The sequence below is a fragment of the Anser anser genome (genome assembly GCF_964211835.1).
Source record: "Anser anser genome assembly, chromosome: 3".
NCBI lineage: Eukaryota > Metazoa > Chordata > Aves > Anseriformes > Anatidae > Anser > Anser anser.
In genome coordinates this window covers 54,568,972-54,588,761 of record NC_139722.1, presented here as the reverse complement: position 1 = coordinate 54,588,761, position 19,790 = coordinate 54,568,972, and the positions used below count along the sequence as shown (strand labels likewise).

Genomic DNA, 19,790 nt, shown 5'->3' with positions numbered 1-19,790 from the left:
TCCTAATATAACGCATGTATTACTGCAAAAATATGGGAAAAAATATTTTTTCTTTAAAAGTACCAATCTTGCCTAATCTGACTTTACTGAGTGTTCAAGGTAGTGGTTGTCTTTTTTATTTTATTTTTATTCTCCTTATGGTGTAATCAAATTGTCCCGGATCATAGTTTTTAGTGCATAACTGAGAATTAAGCTGTATTGTGCTGTGCTGTCTGAGATATTCAGCATCATTGGTTTCTTGTAAATAGCTCATCTATAAGATGAGCAGCAGCTCTGTAAAAGTGTTTGTTGCTTGAAGTAATTATAGGTAGATTAAAGGTGAAGTTTTTAGGTCTGGCGGAACGCAACTGAATAACTGAAAATAGAGATTCTACCATAGGAAAAGCTGTAATGGGGATATCTCCCTCAGGGAAAAATCAGGTACATATTAGATTATGTGCTGTGGTTTTTTTATTTCTGTCTACCTGATAGACAGTAGGAAAGACTCCTATTTAATTATACCTTAGTTAATGAATTTGATCATATTTTGGCCTTCGTTTGATTTCTTCTTAGTCATATAAACAATGAGAAACTTCATTCATTTACAAATACGTGATTCAATGAAATTGTATTTAATGTTCATGAAATGATATTGCATCATGTTCTAGGCATAAGCACAACATCCACAATCAGAAACTGATAAATAATATCAGTTATTAGTTTCACAAGCCTAGTGGTATGTTTGAAATTGATGTCATTTGAGAAAAACAGGAATAGCTTCTTATTGTTAAATTGACTGGATTACACTGAATACTGTATCTTTTATAAAGGTATAAAGTGGGGGAAAATGAGTATGTAAATTGTATGTAAATACAGACTTGTTTTCTTTTAGGTAATTGACTTTAATCTTGATTTTCAAATAGGTAGTGCATTGAAGGATAAAGTTATGATGTAAACTGTGTCATGTGCTGGAAAGGGGATCCAGGACAGTCAGGTTTTTTGCTTTGTATTCTGGTTTGAAGAATCTGAATGGTGTTAATGAAAATGATTTATATAGTGATAGCAGTGTTTCAGACTGCATGAATTCACAGTGCAGGACTGTAATGTTTGCTCCTGTTTGCTGCTCCTACATAACTATAAAATTTACTGCTTTTTTGCCCAGTCAATCTGAAACATCTTGTTACTTTTAAAGACTGTTTAGTCTGGACTGTGTATTTAGCTCGGTTACCTCTCTAATAGGATAAATAATTTCCATGCTTAATGTTCCTATTGAAATCCATTTTGTCATCCTCTTGCATCCCTCTCAACTCTTGCTTTCCATTCCCTGTATATTTGTGTTACCTGTTGTCTCTGCCTATTTTAATGGCAGCTATAGGATTTTAATGTTTGATCATTGTCTGTTGAAACCACCAAGAGTTTTTCTGTTGGCTGTGGGTAAGGATCAAGCCCCTAGTGACTGACACCAGGAGAAACAAATGTTTATCTGATCCTAGAACAAATAGATTTATGTGACACGGCAATGTGTGGGTAAGAAGGAAGGAGAAGATTGAAGCGGACTGGAAGAAGGGGACATTTATCCTTTTCTTAAAGCATTTGTCAACTCAGATTACATCTTAGCAACAGGAGTCTGAAAAAGACTACTTCAGGTTTTTTATCCGGAAAAGCTGTCCCCCTCAGTGAACCAGAATGCCATTTCGATAGCGTTTCATACCCTTGCCACAGAATCTGTGAAAGCAGACACAGAAGAGAGAGGTATCCCCCGACAGCAGTGGTGTCTCTGCGTTATACATGCTGAGACTGATATATATCTGTAAGTGCATGTGCAAGTGTGATCTATGGCATTTGTAAGTTACTGTTTTATCATATGAATATCACAGCTGCAAGACTTGCTGTCTGGTATCTGAAACTGCTGTTGCTACAACAGCTGTATTAAAAGGAGTAATATTGGCTTGTCAGACAGAATGTCTTTGGCAGAGAATCCTTCATATGAGCGGTAGCTACAAAACTGCTTAAAACAGACCTTTGCAACTTGTCAGCCAATTATTTGTAATAATGAGTTCACGCAGTTAGCGTAGTGATTGTGATTCTCCACTGAAACATTTAATGGTGCCACATGCGATATCAAGAACAATAAATGCGAATAAATGCCTCGAAAGACAAAAGTCTGACTGGAACTGAAGGTAACTGAAAGGGCTGTGAGTCCACATAAAATGTTTTCTGGAAGACAAGGTAAGAAGCTAATGAAAGCTAATTAGGTTCAGAAAATTAAAGGATTAAAAACACTTTCTAAGATTACCATCTGGTATTGAGCAGTGAATGTAATCTGGATAAACAAAGTTGTTTTTATATGATGTATATATATGACATCTATATTTAAAATGATCAGGATTGAGATAAGGATGATTAGGATGATGTATTAAGCTTAGTTAGGAATGGGAAGTTAGGAATTCATAGCTGGGAAGTTTCATGTAGTCTGTCAGTTGCCATCCGTTGCTCTGATGCTCTGTATATTTACCTTCTCTGAAAAGTCCCCATCAAACTGAAAAAAATGGATATGCAGATTTTGTCCTGTCCAGAAGATCAGTAATGGCTTTCACTGAAGAAATGGCTTGTGTTCTTCTGATAGAAAAGCCACTGTTATTCTTGATTGGATTGTGAGTGGTTTCAAGCTGAACTAGAGGTGACCACTGTTGTGGGTTCTCCATCATAGCAAGATGTGAATTAATTGGGAGAGCAAGAGAAGACAGGTTTCTAACAGCAATTTTCCATATTATTTCTGTGTTATCTAGTCACTTCCAAAGGCAAAACACTCAATAGTCATCCTCACAACAAATTATTTTATGGACAAAGGAAATGATTAACGTTTATTTGTACTTGAACAATGCAATTGATGAGACATGAACAATTCAGCAAAGCTAGAGTGTCAGCTTTCAGGAAAGGAATTCTGATGTGGGTTAGAAACTGAATGAAGAAAAGTGAAAAGTTAATGAATTAGTTGGGAGGGGAGGAACAGAAATTTATAGCAAATCTGCAGCAGAAAAAAAAAAAGCCTAAATGTTGAATGCTGGAAAAGTGATATAAAACTGGGAGCAGAGCTTTATAAAGAGATGTACTGAGCAAAGTAGATCAAGAGTGCTGATTGCCATGGCACTTTAAGGCAGGAAGCACTCTTTTTTTAATATGAAATGCGAAGTTCTGAAATAAGCTTTAAATCTGAACAAGGGTAGTTTGTCTTTTATTATTAAAAGGCATGGCAGAGAGGAAGAGGACATGTATAAATAGTGTTTGTGCTAGACTCTTCCAAAATCCTGCCCCCAATTAAATGCGAGAAAAGGTGTTTTCAGCTGGCTTCTCAGAGCCAGGTTTTGGAGTTTTTCTTGAGGGGTGGGGGATTTTTGTGTGTTTGGGTTTGGAGCAGGTTGACTGCCGCTAACACTGAATTATACAAGTCGTGGTAGGGAATTTTATTCTAACGCCTTCTTATTTTTGCACGGATGGCAGAACTGTAGACTTCTATTCATAACTTTTCATTTCCTGTTATTTTCACTTTTCTTCGGGGCCTTGATTAAAACTAGTCTGTGCTGGTACTTATCACTTGCCCTGGTCTGTTGTGCTGTGTTCCCTCTTGCTTTTGTAGCCCCTGGAAATTGATTAATTAAACCTTTAGTGCATAAAGTAATAGGAAACGTGATTTGTTTAATTTATTCATTGCTGTATCGTCAGAGACATGTAGGTCTGTGCTGTACTCAGATAGATAACTTTTATCAGAAATGATCACATTAGCAAGTAGTTTTAAACAGTGACAGTGGAAATTACCTTTAAACACTTGCCATGTCTAATAGCAATATTCAAAACTGTGCATGGCCATGCTACTAGTTGCCTCTCCCTTCCGCACACCCCTCTTCCTTGTGGGTGCATACACACAAGCTTACTGTTCATAAACCCCATTACTTTACTGCACAGTGCCAGTTCCACAAGCTTCGATTCCCCTTTAGAGTACCATTAATGTAAGTGTCACAGGGCAGACAGCCATAAGGGAAGGGTTGTAAAAACTCTGCCAGTAAAGTCCTGAAGAAATTCAGTATATTTCCATGGAGCAATGCTACAGGAATCTGATATAAACAAAGCAGACAAAGAATCAGAGTATCTTACTCTCACCAGCCCATTCATTTTGATTATTTTAAACATCAGTAGGCCCAGTATCACTAGGTCCAGATGTTTAAAAACTGTGTATCAGATCATGAATGAAGTGTCTGAAGGTGTGCCCTGTTTTTCATTCCCAGCAGCTGTCAGATTTCAGTGCATACTGTAAAGCATGATCTTCCCATGGGCTATTTCAGTGGTCTCTGCTTATTCTCTGCTGCTCTCCAGAGCCAGATGGGGTTGTCTCCTCTTCATCTTGTTTCTCTCTGCATTTTGGTCTCCACCTGGCTCTTGGCTCCTCCTGCTCCCTCTGCTGTTGTTTCCATTCATCTCGGTGTCCTCTCGCTTCACCATTTCCCCAGTAGCCGTCACGACTCTGACCTAATGATGAGCTTTCAACGGGGGGGCTGGTCCTGTTGTCATGAGATTAGATTTTATGGTGGTATTGAACACTGTTTTTTTTACTGGGCAGAGTACTTGGTGGGGTTTCATGGACAATGACTTGGATGTGGAGACAGATGAACCTCGCAGAGAAAAGCAGGGATCTTGTATTAAGAGCTGTTTCATATTAGCGTTGTTTCAGTTGCTCTGATCCTTCTCACACAATGAACGATCAGCCACAGTAACCTGACTTTTCCTACTCTCGTTCCCGGTCTTCAGCCAGATGATGATGTGCATGTGCCTCCCATACAAATGGATGCATCTCCTGTACTGGCAGAAGCGAAGTAGCCGGGAGATCAGCGTACGTTAATGCTGACACCACGTATGACTAGGCAAATAGACAAAATTAATGTTCTCAGACTAATAGCTCTCGGGTCTATAACTCTTCATTATCTCACTTGTTACAGTATACAAACCATTTGTGTTCTGTCTGACATTACAGCATAGAAATTTTTATATTCCCTGTAGTACTGTAAAATTGAGTAACCACTTTTGTTGTTAGTCTACGCACCGCAGTTGCTGATGGTATGAATTCACTGTCTGCCACCTCCTGCTAAGTCAGCATCCCTAGAAATCACCTCACCAGGTAATTGCTGGTATCGGTCAGTCTTTGGAGAGGGCAGCTCAGCTGAGCAGAAAGCAACCAGCTGGGCAATGATTAGGCAAGGGCAGCGGTTACGCATTCATTGTCACAGCTGAAAAACTCACCAGCTGTTAGCACTCGCCTAGAAGATTCTCCTGACACCGAGGAATAAAACAGACATCAAAAACTACTGCGCAGCCCAGCTAGCTGATTTAAGTTCCTTTTTGTGCCGCCTCCAGCTGTTGAGACATTGTGTGAGAGATGCTTAACCAGATGATCGTAATTTTCCTTTCTTCTTGTGGAAAAGTCAGGGCTCCAGCCGTTCTGCCTGCCTGGGTTATGCTGCTTGGGGGCAGATAGGGACCACAGAGGAGTGCAAAAAGTTAATTGTAATTTTCTGGAAGTTGGACTGGAAGGTGTTTCCTGCTTGCTCCTGGGGCTAGCAGTGCACAGCTACAGAGCTCTCCCCGTCACAGGGCTCCCCGTTCACCTTTGCAGGCAGGGTGCTGTCCCGGCAGCTCCGGCCACTGGGCTGGGGTGGGTGAGTTCCGTACCAGTGGCTTAGGCAAGCCCAGGATTTTGTTGTTCCTGTCTTCCTTCTGTAAAATAGGGGTGCAGCTGATTCACGGTATGGGGAAAACAGAAACATATTTAATATTTTTGAGGTGTTAACAAATAAATCATCAATTTCACTGCTTGTGAAGGCAGGCCCTTACACCAAGGTGCCATACTTTATATACCCTTGGGAAGAGGGGTGAAGGAAATTGGGAGTTTTGTTTTTTTTTTTTAGTTAAAATACTAGCTTATTTTTACGTTGAGGTGCATGTGTCACAAAGTATATTTAGAACATATTAATTGTTTGGTCATGAGTCCATCTCTCTGCCTAGTAAACGCTGAAAGCAATTAAGTTTTATTTAGCATTTTGGCATATTTTGTGCCATCTTTGGCTCTATTTCAAGTTAATCTTTTAAATATATTTTGTTTAAAATGAGAAATAGTTATTGAGCATGTAAATGAAAACTTGACTCTTTACTGACCCCTTTTCACTTGTTCCAAGGAGGCTTAGTTGACTTAATTAAATCAAAATATTATTCTGAAGGACTGGTAGTGGCAGATAAGAAATTGACTGAAGGCTTTTACAATGTATAAACAATTTATTAGCAATACCATGACGAGACATTATGTAGCTATACTGGCTTTTTATATAAGGAAGGCATTTATTTGTACAGGAAAAAAAAAAAGAGCCTTACATAGAAATAATGACTAATTTTGGCAAAATAAGATGTGCCCTTGAAGATTTTTCTCACTGGACTGAAATATTGGAGAGAAAATAATAAAATTGACATATATCTGAGATAGAAATGTTAGACATATTCATAATGCATCGCATATACTTGCTTATTTTTACTAATTCACAACATGTGACATCATCTCTGTGGCTTTGGCTGGGGATGGAAGATTCACGGACTTTGAGGGATCCTTTTCATGTCACAGTTCTGCAGAAGGTTTTTTTCTTTTTTTTTTCCTTTTTAATCTGCTCAATAATTATCTTGCAATATTTTATTAAAATGTCATTGGAAATGTGGTCTGTCCAAAAAAGGACCATTAAAATAAGTTGTGAGCTAGGAAAACCTTATTTTAGAATTAAAGAATTAAAAATATAACATTACCAAGCCTTAAACTCCACTCCTACTTCTTGCTATATATGTAAATGTGCAGAGAGTTATAAAAATTCATCTGATACCTGAGAAAGTAATTGAAATCCTGGGGAGATGTGGGCATCTGGCAAGGGCTAACTGTAGGTGAGGTGGGTCTCTCTGGGCTTACTCTGTAAAGGGAGAGACTCTGTCTTTAGAGTAATCTCCTCTATGAAGTGGTTTAATTCTGTTATCTCCCTGTATTGATCATCAGGGGAGCCCTGAAGAGATTTATTTCTGTGAATACCCTCCTTGAGCTTGTACTGTCTCCCATTTGCAGGTCCTCAGTTATGGTCAGTTCTTTGATTGATGTGTCAGTAAGCTGAATTACAGTCTTGGATATGACCCATGTAGTGGAATCTCATGTTGTTATAATTTTAAGGTTAAAACATGGAAAAGCAATCATATTATGCATGCAAAATTGTCTGAGGAATTTCTGCTTAATAGCTATATGACCAAATGGCAATTCCAGCTTCCTTCATGGAGGAAAAGCAGGGGGAATTTTTTTCATTCCCCAAACAGCTAATAATTTTACTTTATTTCTGTTTCTAAGCTGTGCACTCTTGGGGGTTGAGCCTCCAGGAGGAGCATGAAACGTATCCGAAGGGAACTCTGAGGGGAAGAATGAGAAAAGAGATGCAAAAGCTCTAGGAGAGTTTGTGTGGCCTTTGTGTCACCCTCTCTCTCCCTTTTCCTTGACCTCCATCTGGGAAGGTCGTGGACGTCGGAGGGGTGACTGGTGGGGTGGAGCGAGGTGTGTGAAACGGGGGCTGCGGGTCAGACTGTGCAAGGTCCAGCTCACGTAGGTTCCTGTGAAAAGAAGATTAGGTCCAACCAATTCCAGCTGTATTCTCCAGGTAGATTCCCTTAGCACTTCTGGAAGTACCAGGCACGACGCATTTTCTCCAAGTTGAGTGTCGTGACTCCGGTGAATTTAAATGGACTCTTCTTAGTGCTGTGTTCCAATTTTTCTGTCCTAGAGTTTTGGACTTTCACCCACCATCATATTTTAATAGCTTTTATGCAAAAAAAAAGATCAGCATTAGTAAAAAGCCCAAAGGAGCTATAGGGAGTTATTTTCATATTTAATCCTAGAACTTTTAACAGTGGCAATTCTCAACACTTCAAATTGTCATTGCTGGGTCTCTCTTATTCTGGCCTTTCACCTTTTCTGCTGGCCAGTTCTGCAGAAGGATGTTGACTCTTAGATTGTGCTTTTGCATCTTGCATTAAATACTGAAATTTTGAAGTCTTACTTTGTCTCCAACTTGTGGACTAGTCCTGACGCCCTGCAGAAAAGGGTGGAGGATGATAAATTTTCTGCAGAGGGGTGCTCACTGGTGACCAGAATTTAGGTGTTTTGACCTGTTGAATTATTTGTGTGGTTTCCCTGAGGATTTGCTATTCATTTCAGGTGAAAATTAGCTGCTGCTTTATATATACTGGGGATATAATGTAATTTTAAAAGAAATCTTGTAAATATTCTTGTGCGTCTGACTTCTGATAAATTAAAAAAAGTTCAAAGTAGTTTTATTTCCTCTGTGGTTCCCTCTCTTTGGACGATATGAATGTTTAGAAGAGCTACTGTTCTCATGTTTTCTGTTCCTGTGTACAAAAGGAACAGCAGTGGTCTACTGGAAAAATACCAAGCTGAGTTACCAGCAGCCCAGGTCAATCAAGCTCGTATTTCCAGAGAGGGAATTGCAATAGAATTACAAACACTGTGTTTTAGATTCTATGGCACTCAGTGTTCAGTAACAAAGTTCATAAAATAAATGGGAAATACCATAAAATAGTGATGGTCCTACTTTAATATGCTGTTCTGGTCCAGATTCTCACTTTACATTTCACTGAACTGCATAATACTAGTTATAATAATATAGAAACAAGTCCTTAAATATGTCTTTAATATTTTAAAGAAAAAGATAAATTTGCATTTTAAGAGTTTTAAGTAGTATAAACAATTTGGTTCTAGACACAATGGTTTGAAGTACATTAAAATAGTGTCCTGCAAACTGACGCTATTTTAGCACTGGCCTGAAACTTTAAACCACAAGGTTCATCAGTGTGGCTTCTCCTTCTTCCTTCCTGAGGTGTAGAAGGAATTTTGTTTCCATCTCTGATAACAGTATGTGACTGACACTTAGTAAAGGTTGTAGTGAATATCAGCAGAGGAAAAATGAAAAATACTGGGACATTCAACCATTCTGGAGTGAAAAGAAGCTGAAAGAAATATCTTTTTTTTTTTTTACAGATATTGCTTTGGTTGAGGCCAGTGATCTGCACATAAATTTGTGTAACTCAGACACAGAGCCCTAAGCAACCTTCTGAAAATTCCCCAAATGGCCCGATCATTCAGATTCATTCCTGCTGTAGTTTCTTGACATGAGTAATGGGTGACATTGGAAGAAAAACTGTAGGTACTTGAGATGTTATATGTGTTTTTGCTAAAATTTGGGGCAGAAGTAAAATCTTTCACCATAGCCCCAAGCTTGCATCTTAAGACTTCAGGAAGACAGCCCATGACTTCAATAAGAGAGCCCATATGTTCATAACTGAACAGTAAATAAATAACCATCATGGACTTTATGGTTGAAGAGTAAATAGATACCTAGCATTGACTTTTTTTGACTTTGGAGAATTTTTTGGTCACCCCAATATAATATTGGTGAAGACCTTGAAAAATGTCTTAGCAGAAGCACAGGATTTGTTGTCTCAGGCATGGACAGAAGTCAGTATTTTAATATGCCCAGTTATAAAGATTTACTGAGCTATTCCACATATTTTCTGCATATTATTCTCCCGGATACCTAGTGTCATTTGCCTGTCCCTTATAAATGTACTCATTCTATATAATTTTTGACACTGAAGGCTTTTTCCATTTCAGCGTATGCCTTCCTCAACAGCTTCTCTGTTGCTCAAGGTCTGTTTTGTTTTAAAAATATACAAAATTTAGGAAACTCCCTGAGCAATTAAAAAAACAAAGAACAACAACAAGAGCACCCTCTTCTGTTTCCTTTTTTTTAAAGCCAAGAGTCTTAAACAAAAAAACAGTCTACTTTCTCGGATCAAAGGGTACGAAATGTCCCTCAGTCTGTATGCTGAGAGCTTTGTTGAGCATCTCCCAGGTTCTAGTAATGTCTCTTCAGGAGCTCATTATTTGCAGAGCCGTGCATGCTGGAATCTCGTTTCAAGTGATGATAAAGTTAAATGGAGCCAGAAGCAATACTGTGGCTACTGTGTTCACCTGTTCGCTTATCTGCTTTGTTCCTTGCAAAGATTAAATATATGAAAGGATATTAGATATTCACAGCTGAGGGGTACATGAAAATTAGCTGAAAACACTGCATTTGAATCATTGGGTTCTACCATCCTTGAAGAAAACTTGTCAGTTTTGACTTTGAATGCCCGTCTGAGACAAATCAAGCAGATATCATTATTTTGCAGATTTTCCAGGTATACATTAACACTTTTTTTCTAACCAGTTCTCCCGAATGAAACCAATAAAAGCTACATTAAAATTGACATGAGTGCAACATAGAGCTTTCTACTTTTATTGTATTAAAGAATGTAAGCTTACTTTCTCAAACCGTCTTAAGCGAGAAGAATCTTCCACACACAGTAAAGCTTGCAGTGATGCTTAAGAACAGTGTTGTATGTATAAAACCTCTCGATAGCTGTGTTTGGAAAGTTTTCTAATTAACAAAACACAGTACATCAAAATGTTCTGACGGAAGGTGTTGATACCAGCAGAAGTTCTGGTGGAGCACAGGTAGAAACTTAATACATTTTCTGCCAAGTTTAGTTGATGCGCTGCTGCAGGAACAACTCAACGTTTCCACTTTGAGATTTATTGAGGAATTTAATAGAAAAAAAAAAAAGTGGGTTTTTGCAAGTTGCACCAGGACATGGTAACTTTTCAAAACCTTGAAATAGTTTGCCTTTTTTTCTGGTCAGCTTTCTGTACCAGTAACATGTTATGTCATATCTTTTAATCTGAGTAATTTGGGAACAAGCTAAAATATTTTCTTCCAGAACTCATCAGTTAGGCAGAATTTGGGCCAGCGTGGCCCAAACGTGGTGCCTGCTTCTTGGGTGAGTGACTAGTCTGCAGACATAAGCTCCTCAATCTGTAGGTAAGAGGTTTCCATACTGTTTGTCTGCAGTACTCCCCTTGGTCTAATTTTCTGTAATATTTTGATGCTTTTATGCCACCATCTGGAAAAATTTTGAACCACAGTAGATTGAAGGACAGACACCTTGTAAGCCAGAGGGTTATGTTTTCTCCGCTTCTCACAGAATCGCAGAATCATTTAGGTTGGAAGAGACCTCCAAGATCACCTAGTTCTGTTTCCATCAAATATAAAAAGGACTCTATTTATTGTAAGATTGCTCTTAAAATGAGACATTCAGATCCAATGAAACTTGTGTTCTGTTTCTGTCGTGTAAAAGTTGGATTGTGTGTGTCTGCAGAACCCTGACTTCATTATCTCATTGCTTTTGTCTGCAGATTAGAAGCATTGTTCTCCTTTGGAGTTTTGGGCAACCATTTGCGTCAGGGGACTTCCTTGTGTCCCAGACTCATGTACGCTTAGGGTCAGCGAGGGAAGCCCCACCTGATTGCTTTCCTTTTGCTCAGCCAAGTTCTCCCTCAGTGCAGCACTCAAGTAAGCTTAGTCACTTTGTGCTCTGGGAAAATCAGCAGCATACCTGCAGGGGAATATTTGGCAGACACTATGGTAGTTCAGAAATGGGACAATACAGGAGGTAATGTTCTGAGATTCGTTTTGGTGGCACTTCAGTGAGTTTCAAAGGTGCCTTCAGCTCAAGGCCAGGCAGCAAAAGGTGTTGCACAGTCTACAGCCACGGCATTTAAGCAGAACACAAACCTGTTCTTTATTTGGCATCCTTATTCTGTTTTTAAAGTTTCATGACTAGTTTTTATTTTTTTGTGTGTGCGGTAGAAATTTCAAAACAATGTGTTAATATAGCTAGTGGGAAATGACTGGGGTTGTCATTTCTTTGCATTGGTAAAACTTTAATTAGAGATATTTGACTTTCTGAAAAAGGTATTTTAATATCACTGAGGGCTTCCATCACAATGAACTAAGGGTAGGATTTCTTGGCTTTGTTTGTTGGGGGGGCAATATGAGTGACAGTTTAACTCTGGAAGAATACCCAGTTTTCATAGTTTCGTAAGCGCTAACATGATTCTTGTGACTGCTTATGTGCAAAAGTAAAATTAAATTATATGTGCGTGTAAGTCTGTGTCTCTAGTGCTGTTTACAGTCTCAAAAATAAGGAAGAGACTCAGCACCTACTAAGTGTATTTGTACCTAACATTCGTGCTAATAATGTGCTTCTCTTATATGTCATTATTCATCCAGATGCTCAGGAGAGTTGCTTCTTTAGTCTATTCCTTTTTTTTTTTTAATTTTGTTTAAATAGCAGGGGGGTTCTTAACATTCTGAATATTGCTGCTGGAAATTTCAAGAGGAAAAAAAACCTTTTTTTTTAATGAAACTTTTACAAACTTTTTCTCCTGAATTTTAACCAGCATTAGTTCTAGTGGGGATTTAGCAATAAATGTGCTTTCATCTACTTTCAGCACAAAACCTAAGATTAATTTTACTGTGAAGTGTCTTTAGGTCTTAATTAAAAATGAAGTTATTCATCCTGCTAAGACTGCCCTGACAGACAATGCCTAAATATCCTTCTCCAGTTAAATTTTTGGGTATTAAGAAAGATATACTGCATATACTTTTAAATTAAAACTTGTCTTTTATACATGCAGCATTTTAAGACAGTAAACACTTGCACTGTGGAAGGATGACAGCAGTTAGGACTGGAACTTGTGCTAAATACAGAGAAAGCAGGTGAAGTCTGAGAATGTTTTCATTATGATTTATTTAAATGTGATATCATACTGTGAAATAATGATGCAGTGACGTGTAATGGAGCTATACGTGACCTAAAAGACTGGCTTCCTGCCAGAAGTGGCCTGACAAGCCTAGGCAGAGCCTGGGTTGAAGCATTTTGAGGTCCTGTTGTAAAGTCAGAAGATTGCTGAAAGCATGGTTTCTCACACAGATATTCATTATATTTTAAAATCATTATCTTCTTTTAATAACGGTATATCTATTAAACATTGTATTTTATTAGCACTGCATAAGATACTTATGTTTTCTGTTTTTCTCTTCCCTACCCCTGCCTAGTGGAATCGGTCGAAATTGGCCATGGGCATCTGGTGGCAGCAGCATTTTGGCAGAATTTGGAACTTTGCATCTGGAGTTCGTACACTTGAGCCACCTGTCTGGAAACCCTGTATTTGCTGAAAAGGTTAGATTGTTCAGTTAAAATCATGTTCTAAAAGATAAATCACATTTTAGGAGACTAATATCTCTACAGAGAGATTTGGATTTTCAAAATTGGATTTTTCCAATTGGATTTTTGGAGGAGGCATGGGCCAGAAACATCCAGAAACAAACTTACTGAGCAAATTAATTATCTTTTGAAATTTATGAAAATTTGATGATTAAAATTTCTTCTATTGAGAGACAACTAAAGCGAGATGAAAGTGTGCTTGTTAAAAATCCTAGCCTATGCTTCTCTTTCAAAGTGGAATCATGCTATAGCAGCAAGGAGCTGGAAATATGTTTATGTAAGCTGCTCCTAAAAGCCTTTATCAAGATAAGAATCAAGAATCAAGACATTGATTCCACAGCCTGCCAAGCCAAGCTGTTCAAGGTCTGGTACACTTGATAAAGAAGAAGAAACTGGAGTAAGCTTTGCATAGAGGTACTCAGAACTATTAATTAAGTTAGGTGTAGGACTCTTTTCAGTCTGCATTTAGACAATAACTGTTAGCAATGTAGCACCAAGATGCAGAAGGCAGTTTGTGTACCACAACAGAAATTCTTTTACTGCTTGATGTAAGCTTATTTCTCTTGTGTCTCAGCAGCTAGTTCTGATCTCTAAGCATACAAGATGTTTAAAATAAAGCTGTCAGTACCTTTTTTTTTTTTACTGCTTCTGGTCTGTGTTTGTCATGATCTTCATTCTCCCAAGTTGCTACCTTTGCTTTTTTTGTGAAAATTAAATTTCAGTTTAAATTATTTCATGTGCTCTGCAGTGAATTGTGCTACTGGATGACCCCATCTGCAGAGCATCTGTACTGTAATTGTTTCCCTGGGCCTCTCATTTGTGGCAAGCTCCTTAATCACGCTGGTGGAAAGCTCAGGGCTGAATTGGTTCCTGCTGGGCAAGTTGGTTGTACGAAGCTTGGTTCCAGCAGTGTTCTTCTTTCTAGGCAAAACAACCTTACAATTCACTTAAGCTTCTAAACTAGGTGATGGGTTTAGTATGTAATAACATTTATGATTTGGGTATATGAGGAATATAATGTTGAAGTAGGTGAGCTTAGTTTAGGCAATTAGCGTCTGCGAATTTCAGAATACTATGGAGGGACAAAATATTCTGTATGGCAAGACCTTAACTTTAGAGCTTGCTTCTGTTGTGCTGTTTCATGACCAGCACTTGTCACAGAAACTCCAGGTTTTTTGTAGCTTATTTACATGATGATGTCAGCCTAGAGGATCTTTTTAATAATAATATAATTGCACAGATGCATTCAGACACATAGTATATGTGCTGAAAAATACTATTTTTTATTTTATCGGGACACTTGCACTTTGAAACTTTTGTACTGATGCTGTTGTATTTTGGGGGAACAATGCATGAGTGCTCAGTGTTTTGTATCCTTCCAATAGGTAATGAACATTCGAAAAGTTCTAAATCGACTGGATAAACCAGAAGGCCTTTACCCCAACTATTTGAATCCCAGCAGCGGCCAATGGGGCCAACGTAAGTAGATCACTTCTTCAGTACTATGAACTGTCTTATCAGTATGCTGTTTGCAGTTGTTAGCTTCTTTCAGTCATTGTTACATGTTTTATTCATTCCTCATGTTATATCCAAGTTCTTATACAATGCAAAAAAAAATAATACACATTAAAATGCAGCAAGTAGAGTTATTATTTTGAAATGTTCTCTTTTAAGGTCTTTCAATATGGCTTATGCAAGTGGGGAAACATCTAACTATGTAGCTTTGGAAAGGAATTTGTAGATTATAAAAGCCTTTTATTGAAAAGTCTAAAGTGCTCTCAAAAGTAGGTGCTTAAGGAAACATTATCAGCTCATCTGAATCAAATTTCATGTTTTTAGCCTGGTACAGCTCCACTGAAGATTAAAAAAACTTTTTCCAGTTAATACCAGCTGTGATTCCTGTTGAAGTTTAATACTAACAATTAAGGGAGCAAACTAGACAGAACTGTCATGGTGTTAATCCTCTTGGAACCATTATTGGAGACACCAAAATTAGAAGGCAAAGAATATAAAAAAATGCTTGCAGTATTAGAACTTCTCAGCTCAAAAACTCAGGCTCAAGCTCAAGACTGAGCCTGTTCGTGTTATACATTGCCTTCTCTGATCTTTATTCCAGGTTCAAAGCCTAAGCAGTGTGCAAAAACACGTCTGGAGATCCTACTTTTTCTCCACTTTTCCCATTTACTCGCAGTCCACAACCATCCCATTCATGTTTCCACTTTCAATGTTCCAATGTTCTCTTAAGAAAACAAGCAAGATAAGCTGGCTTAATCTTACAAGAAAAAGGTAGATGAGATGGTGTCTTTGATTATCAGTATTAGAGGTGGTTAGACCACACAAGACAGGGAAAGGACTGGAGAAATTCTTTAATATAACAGTTTGTCTGGTATGCAGCTAAGATGAAGTGAGGTCCTGAATTCTTCATGGGACTGGCTGCAGTCTGTATGGACAAGATAATTTTTGCATAGGCAAAGAACAAGCTTTTTAATTGAACAAAATATATTTTTGAATGTTTTTGTGTCACTCTGTGAACTAAAAAGATGTCCAGAAAGGTTGTGATGCTCAGTTGTGTAGTTCCATCAAGACAAAGGCCATTTCCCTTTGTGCGTTAGAAGTATTCCCTTTGCTTTGGAAAGCCTCATAGTCTGCTACTCTGTGAGGCTTGTTTGAGGTTGTTCTGCCACTGGCCTGTGGCAGCTCAGTGTGTATAAGTGCCTGACTCCAGCTGGCACATTTGCACAAACTCTCTGATGTCTGTGGCCACTTGTTGCACATGCTGGTTTAGCGTGGCTTTGTAAAACACTAAAGCTTCCCATTGATCCTAAAGCAGTAGGTACCAGGTTTGATTAGAAGGCCACCTCGGTAAAGCTGCGTTCAGCCAGCTTTAGTTACCTTGGCTTCCTTCCTTGGCTTCAGTCAGCCACAGAAATTCAGCTTTTTGGTGGTAGGCTAGATGACAATTTTCCTAATTTGCATCCAATTCCCTTATTTAGTGCAATAGCGCTGAGAGCTCACATGAGCGGGGCTGAACTGGGACATCCTGGGCCTGGCTTAGTTACACAGTCCTGCAGTTACTCTTTTGGTGGGCTGAATGACAATACATCTTGCTAGTAGCTGACACCATTAGTGGCTCTGCCATGTTTATTTTAAGGCAGTCAAATACTGATGCTGCCTTGTGGCCTTTGACATTTCCCTATTTTTAATGTAATTCTGTCTTATGTACTCATCTTTCACACTAAATGCCAGTTTCTGTTGGCTTGCACAGTAGAGATTACAGTGTATACTGCCTTTGTTTTCTGTGTAGTATTGACATAGAAATTAGCGTTCTGCACATGCAAATAATGAACACAATTGTTGATGTGGGTCAGTCCCTAGCATGCTGAACGGCAAAAGCAAATTTGATGTTTACTTGTTGCATCTCTTCCAATTCAATTGTCTCTGTTTGCAGACATTGATTTTTTTTTCCATAGTAGGAGATCAGAACATAAAACTTGAATGGTGTTTTATTCAAGATTGCTTTTCTAGTCTGTTTTCAGTTGATTACAACAGCAAAAGAAAGCCTAGACCCATAACTAGTTCAAGACAGAAGTACTCCCTTTCAAGTGTCGAGTCGGGAGGGGGAAGTACTTTCTGAACATTTCTTCTTTAGCAATGCTGTAACTGTGAAGGACACTGCTGGATCACTGCCACTGTTCCTGTAAATTCATTTAGCCCTTGTTATTTTGACAGTAAACTGACAGTGATTTGCTGCAGCATGCGTCAATTGGATTTGTCTACTGCAATAATGTATATAATAACAGGGCTTATTATTGATGAAACTGTGCTTCTGCTATTTAGTTTGCAAATGTCAGAGGTTTCTATGGTAATTTATTTAGGAAACCGTAAAGGTCATTTAAATGCTGCTGTTCAAAGATCAGCCCTCCATCATAGAAAATGTTCTCATTTTTTTAAGAAGCCTCTTTTCCTTTTAGATCATGAACATTTAATTAAATAAATGGTATATTCTTTCCAGAAATTTAATATATCTCATTCAAAAGAATAGGGGAAAAAAAGCTGTTTATAATCCAGTTTTGATGGCACAATGTATCTGTTAGGCAAAAAGATGGGATACATTTGGAAAAGTAAATTATTTTTGGTATGTCACAGGCTTGAGGAGGAAAAAACACTGTTAATAAAGTTTGAATAGGAAAAAAGTCTATCTTCTGCAGATGCATGGCTTTCCAATTCAGTAGGCAAAAGGAAGTATTCCATAAAGAGAAGATACTAAGGAGTTTAAAAATAAATAGATTCTCTGTGTTCTTCTGAATTCCACCAACACAGAGGCATAACTCTGAAGTTAAGATCAGTGAGGTGTTGAGAAACTTGAGGTCTGCACCACTAACCCTCCTGCTTCTTGCTTTGTGAGCCTGGATTACCCCAAATGTGTTCTGCTTTTCTCATGCCCAGAACTTTGTGGTATGACTCAACATCTTGCTGCGCAATGTATGTACCCACATCTCCATCCTCGATGTCTCGGATGGTATTATCAAACCCCTTCCGTGCTGTAAAATTGATGGATATAAATGAATAGTCCTGGTAAAGCATTTTGAAATCCTTCCACAGAAGACTCAATATGTGCCAAGTCCCTTAATGTTACCAGGCAGGATCAACTTCAAGAAGAAAACCTGGAGTTCTTAGTTTAATGGAGCTTAGAGGTTGTAGTGTTTTATGCTTTTAGTAGATAAAATGCCAAAATCATATGTTAGCCCATTAGAATTTTGCCAAGTATCTTCTCGGCTCCTGGACAGCAAGTTGATGCCACCTTGTGCAAGTAGCTAAGACCATCGGTACTTCCTACGTGGCTGGTGCAATGACATTGAATGTTCTGACTTGTTTGCAGTGCCAAGTCCTAGATGTGTGGAACTGAATAATCACAGCACTTGTAGTGCCACATTTTTTCATATAGTAAGCACAGGACAGAATAAATCAATGTGATAGCAATAATCTTCTGTAGATCTGTCAAAGCCTTTTTTTTTTTCCTTTAGAACCATTGCTGACTTCTGAGACCAGCTGGATATTAAAAAAATACCAAAAAATAAACAATGAAGTAAATTCATCTTTGTAGTAGTGAGCTTAAAACATTTTGATTTTTCTATGAATTTACTTAAATGGAGCACTAGTGAATAAAGAACAAATAAAAACAATACCTGCATGTTAAGAGGGGAAAGCATTTATCAAAGTACAGAGCATTTTCTACTTTTTTCTTGTTTTTAAGATAAAAAAGAACTTAGGTTAACGTGTTTTTGTATGAGATTGACTATAAACATGAATTAGATGTCAAACATTCAAGTTCTTGTTTCTTTTCTATGAACTCCTGAGACACTGTGTGGATGTTAAATAAGTATGGTGCATTAGCCTGATGAAAAAGCCAGCAATTAAAGAAATAATTTTCTTTATATACCAGCTAAAGTGTTTTTGAGGTTGCAGGCTTACACTTACTACAAGACTGTTACAGGGAGAGATGTTTAAATGTATTAAATCTACCACTGTGTCATACTATAATTGTATTTTATTGTCCATGCTGGAGGTGAAATTGCTGTTGAACTTCTTTATTCCTTTTTTAGATCACGTCTCCATTGGAGGGCTTGGGGATAGCTTTTATGAATATTTGCTCAAGGCATGGCTGATGTCGGACAAGACAGATGAAGAAGGCAAGAAAATGTATTATGATGCTGTTCAGGTAAATGAGATATTTAAATCTTCCTTGCCATAATAATCTAATCTCTAATAATTCTAACAATGTGAGGGATTTATGTGTTTGCCACCACAGAGTGCTTTTTGTTTTTAAAGAATTAGTTGGTTTTTTTAAAGCCTTCATCAAATATAAATGCTAAATGAATACAGATACTGTGAGAAGGGGGAGAGTCTTGAATTACAGCTAATTTTTTTCAACTGAAATACAGTCAATCCTCTCTAATACTGGAGGGGAAGAGCATAAAATATGCACAGAAACGCATCTACAAGTAGCTCTCATATTAAAGTTCAATTTTGCCCTCGGTTTTCTCTATATCAACTCTTTTTGCCTCCTTTCTTATAATCAGAAGGCAGTTCCTCTCTTGTATTTCAACCTCATATTTCATCCATTGCAGTGTTTTGACTGTGGTCAAAACAGGAATCAATATATTATGGCAGATAATTTACCCCCCCAAAATTATTTGTTACACAGGGACTCTGTTACAAAAGGCATACATTTGTCAGACTCTGAAACAGCCAATTATTCAAATTAGACACGAGAAAATTTTCAAAAATCAGAATTGTTCATATTTATATTTTTACATTTTATTTTATTTATGATCCTTCTGGTCTGCAGTTTGCTTTGTTATTGGTGGTGTTTCCTTAATGTACAGTTTTGGGAGAACTAATGGCTTTGTGACACTGGATTGAGACTTGTGAAGTATTAAGTTTAAATTCATATTTACAGGCTTTCCTTGCAGTCTGGGCAAATGACCTATTTCCTCTGTACTTTGCTTTCATATATATATATAAAAGAGGATAATACTGCTACTTTTTTCCATCCTTTCATC

The 19,790-nt window shown here is 37.9% G+C and overlaps 1 protein-coding gene across 1 annotated transcript in view; it reads left to right on the top strand.

Moving 5' to 3' along the window:
• MAN1A1 (mannosidase alpha class 1A member 1) overlaps positions 1 to 19,790 on the top strand; it is a 141,525-nt gene that overhangs the window by 99,772 nt on the left and 21,963 nt on the right. The window contains exons 6-8 of the mRNA XM_083828757.1: positions 13,059 to 13,182; positions 14,613 to 14,706; positions 18,831 to 18,946. Coding sequence (XP_083684883.1) covers positions 13,059 to 13,182; positions 14,613 to 14,706; positions 18,831 to 18,946 — 334 coding nt within the window. The remainder of the gene's footprint in view (positions 1 to 13,058; positions 13,183 to 14,612; positions 14,707 to 18,830; positions 18,947 to 19,790) is intronic.